This window comes from Galeopterus variegatus, unplaced genomic scaffold (genome assembly GCF_000696425.1).
Source record: "Galeopterus variegatus unplaced genomic scaffold, G_variegatus-3.0.2 Scaffold765, whole genome shotgun sequence".
Taxonomy (NCBI): Eukaryota; Metazoa; Chordata; class Mammalia; order Dermoptera; family Cynocephalidae; genus Galeopterus; species Galeopterus variegatus.
In genome coordinates this window covers 42,440-49,204 of record NW_007726876.1, presented here as the reverse complement: position 1 = coordinate 49,204, position 6,765 = coordinate 42,440, and the positions used below count along the sequence as shown (strand labels likewise).

Genomic DNA, 6,765 nt, shown 5'->3' with positions numbered 1-6,765 from the left:
AAAGATGATTTGCTGAACAGCATATTCACAGTCAATTTCAAGTACTCGTTGACTTTCAACAAAATGGCCTATTTAAATGACCCAGATTAACACATCTCAAAAACAAAAACAAAACATAAAAACCCAAACCAAGATAAAATTTAAAAACCCACATCTCCATTTGCTAAAGACAAAAATAGGACACTTAAGCTCTGTCTACATGACTTAAAATATGCAAATAAAAAAAAAGAGAGAGATAATGCAGTCCCTGCTTGGTAGTTTAAAATATCTAAATGCTGTTATCACATGGGAAAGAAGAAATACCTGCAGAGAAACAATTCATTTTTGTATCCTGGAGTTAAGGCAAATACTGTTGCTGAATGGCTATCATTTTCAAATCGATCTCCTTTGATTCGGTATTAGAAATTTCGTGCAAGCAATATTACCTGCAAAAATTTCAATTCACTTCTAGATGAGCAGATCTCCCAGGCAAAGGAAATGTCTAGTGAGAACCAGTCCACTGAGCTAACGTGTGGGGGAGATTAGAATAGAAATAACCCAGCTACAATCACTCAAAATTGTTGACTCAAATTACAAATAGCAGGGGGTTGTATGTGGGGCATGTAGGGTACTAAAAAATGGTACAGACTTTTCAAAAGCATGAATCCAAGAACTTTAATAGAAAAGATGTCAAAAAGGCAGGAATGAGAACTAGGTTCATAGGAAAGAGGGCTGTTTGTGGGTATCCTGGACAACTGACATTCACAAAACCCTCTTTTGAGAACCAGCTCCCCTTGCAGTGACCCCACAGCTCTCTGGGCAGGACAATGAGATTTTATCAGGTAGGTACATTCAGCTGAGACCATATTCTGGGTCAGGGAAGAGTCTTGGTGCATGACCATGTGAAGAGAATGACAGCATCAGGTCACTTGGGAAGCCATACAACACACCCACACACCCCTCTGTTTAGAGCATATTAGGCTGGCTACATGGTTTCCAACAATGCAAGACAGAACCAAACATTTGACCTAACCATTCATTGAACTTGACCCTGGTGACCTTGACAAATGAATAATTTTATAGGAAAATGCATGTGGATGCTTCCGATATATAGCTTTTCAATGGCAGAAGAAAATTCTAGAGGAAGCAATTAATACAACACTAATGTAATTATGTCACCTGCCTTGCACGTGATTATGGAACATATAGAGCTCCATGGTTTACAAGGCACTGTAACACCTTCATTCAATCCTGGGGTCTGGGAGAGAGAATTTTTATTGTCCCAATTTTACAGATGTGGAGACTTGGGTTCAGATAGGTTAGGATCACACCGCTACTGAGTAGCAGAACTGGAGTTCAAACACAGGGCTTCTGAGACAAAATCTAAGATGCTTTTTTTACAACTAACTCCTTCAAATATGGGTAGCAGATGTATGGGGCTGGCCAAGCCATTTATTTGATCGCAGTGTCTTTCCAAGCACTGTCAGTTATCAAAAGAAAGACCCAAGACACTCATCTGTCACCAAGTTAAACTTCCCTCATAGTTCCCGTGAAATTTAAACCATGTGTTCCACCAGAGGCCTTGTCCAATATAAAGGGAAAACATCTCTAGAGAGTAGTTATTCTAAATCAAACTTATTTTTAGGGGAATTGGCTGAACTTCCAGGATGACAGTGAAAAATCCAGGCCCTGTGTGGCATCCCAACTCCTTTCCATGGCTCTCTGTCTGGCTAGTGTCCCACAGCAGCTATTTTATTTCACCAAACAATCGTCTTTGCAGTGGAGATTCATTTTTTTTCAAATAACGTCAAACACAGAGAACATATTTTTTTAAAAATTAAAAATATAGCAGCTTTTGTCTACTCTAAATAGAGTCTTTTTTACTACATTTCCTGAGTCTCTCTATATATGACTGAAAAGAATAAGATGATATAAATATCAGTATTCTGCTCTTATTCTGTATAAGAAATTGGTTATTGTGACATCATTTAGCCAGGACTGGCATATCTTTCAAGCTTACCACTAAAATTTTCATTAATGTACCATGAACATAAATGAAATATTTTAAAGACAATATAACAGCACTATTGAATTGCTAACTATATATAGGAACATATATTCACACATATATATTCAAGAATAAATGAGCAGACACAAATTCAAATCCAATACTATGCACACACCTCAATATGTACACACTTCACACTACCTACCGCATCTTCTGGATCTTTTTTTGCCTCAGCTTTGTTAGGAGAAACCTTAAAAATTTGAGAAAACCAAGTGTTAAAAACCATAGCTCTTTAGAGTGATTTTTATTTCACAGACACATAATTCTTTAGGATGACGCAGTTCATACAGGCAAAGAATGAAATGAGAACTAGTTTTAATTCAGTAGAAACCCAAGGACCTCTGGATAGTAAAAAAGCTAACAACATTTATATTTTTTAATGAAATGCATTAGAGTAGATTTCCACATTCATTAAGAGTTTGACCACATTCAAAAGTGTCTCCCGAAAGGCCACAGACTTCCCGTCACTTCAACCATTCCTCCAAACACATGTGTAGCCCTTCCGTGTTTGTGGCACATTCTGTTGACTTGTTTTGTTTTATCTTTTGAAGTTACTTTTGATATTTGGAAATAGCTCACACACATTTGGGGCTGTCTATTTAATTATGCATCCATGCATTTTGCTCTGTTTTGAGTGTCCGCCATGTGCCAAGCTGTGGGCTCTGCCCTGGGGCGTCAGAGATGAGAAAACAGTGCAAAGACGGGGTCCCTGCCCGCATGCAATTAAAGTGGTGGACGAAGACACAACAAGATAGAAAGTGATGTCTACAGTGTTTTATCTGTCATTTGAATGGTGACACTGCTTCGATAGGTTGACAACACACACAAGAAGACATTTCCTAATTATTTTTATGGTCAATGATCATGAAACATCCAGTTGCAATGGAATTCCATTACAACATAGCTCATGTCACATAGTGTGGCACCCACTGTTCATATCATGGCTTCCTTTGCAGAAGGCCTGATGTAACACAAATCCCTGATGCAGTCTCTGTTCTCCCATGTTCCAGCTAATGACAATCCATTCTGCACCACAGCGTTCAAATATGCATTACTCTTAAAATTAGCACAACTTTTGAACAGTAAAATTGAGAAAAAAAGAGGAGGAAACTACTTACCAGAGTTTTGAAGAAACTCATGATAGAGTTATTCTCTGTTGTATCTGTGGTCTGGCAGCCCACCTCTGCAGTCTCCACTACTTCTGGGTCCCTGGGGACGGAGCAACTCAAGGTTCCGATTTCTTGTCCTTTTTCCTCGTCTTCCACTATGTCCTACAAAACAGATTTTTCACAGTCGCAACTTGTTGAATGTGGACATTCAAAGTAATATGTTTGCTTCACACCCCTATCTCCCTTACCCCCTAATTCCAGCCATACTTCTTCTGCCCACGGGTGTGCAGAACAATCAGGCACTTATGAGAGTCACTCTTCCCTCCCTCCCCCTTTCTAACATATTCTGCATTTGAGGTTGGTTGGAGGGACATTGTTTGGAGCCAAAGGGTAATAAACACAGCAGTGCATGTCTCATTCCAAATAAAACCCCTTTCTCCCAATTCTACAAAGAGGATGTGTAAGATGCCAATATTTCTCATCTTGTGGTCTCTTGTCTAATGATTTGTATGTGATCCCCAGAGATGTCTCTATTTGATTTTCCACAATCCCCACAGTGGGGAATTAGATCAACTAAAAAAAAGCACTAGTGTTTTACAGCAACTATTCTGCTTTTGATCTGGGGGTTTATCGGTGCAAGGGATGTGATATGCGGACAGATTTCCTCCTCTAACTCACCCCGGGGGGTAAGATGCATTCAGAATCTGTCCTCCTTTCTCCATGTCCACCCCCACAACCCTGGGCCAAGACACTGTTGCCCCTTCAGTCATGGTGGCAATGGCTCCCTGCCCCCACCCTGTCTTCTTGGGCTCTTGACCCCTTTGATCCATTCTTTATTCAATGGACACCACCCTCCCACTCTTTACCACCCTCCAATGGCTTCTAGTGGCCCGTAAAGTCAAGCCCACTCTCTAATACAGGATCCCCGTGTCTTCCATGGTCTGGCCCATGCCTAGGTCTCCAGCCACTTTGTGGGACTGTCCTTCCCTCCCTTCTTTCCAGCCAGCTTCCTTAGAGTTTCTCAAACACACCACAAGCTATTTCTGATCTCATGGCTCTCCATCTGGAACACTCTGCCCCTCTGTCTGTCTGTAGGTAATTCATCCTTCATGTTTTAAGTGTCGCCTCTTCAGTAAGGTCATCCCTAAACATCCATCTAAAGCTCCCCCCTTATTATCATCTCTTGCCCTTTTCCATCTTAGGTGTTACCACATTTCTGTTTGCTGGGTCATTATCTGTCCCTTTCTTCTTACCAACACCAGACTGTCAACTTGACAAAGATGGGGATTCTAGCTACTTTGCTCACTGCTGTTTCTCAAGTATCAGGGACAGCAAGCAAGGCCTACAACAGACATTCAATAAATATGCATCTTTTCACTAATAGATGAATGAATGTAAATAAATGAAAATTTTACATAAATGGGATGGTGCTGTCTGTATCAACTTCTTTTTCCCACATAATGAAATAGCACAGACATCTTCCCACTGCAGTACTGCTAGACCCGCGTTATTCTTCATGTTTCACGTGGTTTCTATTCCATTGTTCAGTTGTAACATTTTTATTGCCTAATACCCATAGTGATGGGCATTTACATTATTTATAGTTTTACATCTAGGGCGCTGTAAGCTGTGATAAAATGGACATCTCACAGTTTAACCTTTTAATTACTCATGTATATGTGTATTTTGAGGGATAAATTACCAAAAGTGGAATTTCTGGGTCAAGAGGTATGCACATGTTATAACTTGATAAATATTTTTGCAAAAAAGTAAAATACAAGATTTCACTAGAAAGGACCTTCAGGTACATCTTTGGATGTGAGGGTTGTTTGGAGCATTGGCAGGAGTGGCCAGTGAAAGGTGGAATATGTCCAGGGCAGGCAGGGCAGCGTGTGGGGCTGGGGACTGGCAGTGGAGAGCTCTGTGTGGAGAGGCAGCGTGACTGGACTCTCACCTCCTGGTCTGAATCACCCTCTTCCATCCTCACCACCCCTTCCACTCCCATGTGGTTCTTTCCTTCATCCCAAGGCCTCGGGGTTTTGCCTTCCCCAAATCATCTTCCCACCCCCATTTGCTGCCAATTCACTGACTTAGAGGAGAATGGAAGGAAACCTTTTTGTTTCCCCCCAGAGATTTCTAATAATGTCCCGTGTGTGAGCTGGCAGAAGCCCACAGGAAGCCTGGCATTTCTGTCTGTTTTGACTACTTCCTGCAACAGTGGGGAGCGGGATATGGAAGCATTGCACCTAGACTCCTGGAGTTTATACTTCCTTCCCTGGGGTCAGTAGATTCTGGAAAGCCAGTATAAACTGATATGGGTCGACTACTCCGACAACTGAAAAACAATTTAACTAAATGTAATGACCATTTAATAAGCTATACATGTGCCCTCTTCTTCCTAAGCTATAATTTCAACAAGCTTATCCAACCTTAATATATTGTTATTTATTATAGGATAATATATAACATCAAATATTTTATATATAAAACATGCAAACCTCTGTACAAATGAGTGCATTAAACATATGTCATCTAATTTTTACAAGAATTTTCTGAGACAAATATTGCAACTAATGGTTTTTCAAACACTGAAATGAGGCACAGAGAGGTTAGGTTACTTGTCCAAAGTCACACAGCTTGAGAGGAGCAAATCTTCGGATTTTAACTCAGAACTGCCAGACTGAACATCTTAAAATGCTAGAGACCACTTGGTCATGAACATCAACTTAGCTAAACTTATGTAGTATGCAGTAAAATTTGACATCACAGAAATTAAAACCAGGTGCTGGAAAACCAAGATCTTCATGGGGAGTGTATATAGATATATATTGAATCCATAAATTCCATAACTGAAGAGCTCTCATAACTTAAGTCTCCCCCAAAGTACTGTACTTTAACTTGTCTAAACCACATCACTTTTATTTCTTGAACAATGTTTTTTTATGCTCATATAGTTTTACATCTATGTGATAACTTCACAAATCTGTTATGTCACTTAATTTTTGCAGAGATTGTGCAAGGCGTTTTTCACGTGAGGAAACTGAGGACCAAAGAGGTTTGAGCATTGTGTCCAAGGCCGCACCATTAGCAAGTACAAGCATTGGCTGTGGTTCAGTCTGTCCAGCTCCTCTGCTCCTGGGATGACAGGACCTCCCTGATCATCCCTGGAGCTCTGTCCTTCATCCATTTAATCCCCATTACTTTTCTGACCTTTTCCAGTTTTAGTTTTTTCATAGGTCACTTCATTGTAGTCCCGTTAGACTTCTTGTTGTTCTTTGCACCTGAGCTTCTGTCCACCAGAAGCACTCTGCCTCACTTCCTTGAACTTTTTAAAATGCCACATTTCTATTGAGGCCTTTCTCACCACCCTTCTTTAAATTGCTATACCCCTATCCCAGCATACCCTGTTACTGCTCATGACCTATTTTTCTTTTCCTAGCACATTTCACTTCTAATACAAGGGCACTTCAAAAACCATAGAAAAATAAAATTAAAAGATAATATGAATCTTTCCATGAACTTTTCTTTTTTCTTTTTTTTTTTTGTTTGTTAAATAGTGGTTTAATACTTTGAAAGATTTTCTTTTTTAGTTAAGCATTTCTACGATTT

The 6,765-nt window shown here is 40.0% G+C and overlaps 1 protein-coding gene across 1 annotated transcript in view; it reads right to left on the bottom strand.

The window, feature by feature from the left end:
- Positions 1–6,765, bottom strand: part of BCAS1 (breast carcinoma amplified sequence 1) — a gene marked incomplete at its 5' end in the record, with an annotated part of 81,555 nt that overhangs the window by 46,366 nt on the left and 28,424 nt on the right. Inside the window, 2 exons of the mRNA XM_008572226.1 lie at positions 2,193–2,237; positions 3,166–3,318. Coding sequence (XP_008570448.1) covers positions 2,193–2,237; positions 3,166–3,318 — 198 coding nt within the window. The remainder of the gene's footprint in view (positions 1–2,192; positions 2,238–3,165; positions 3,319–6,765) is intronic.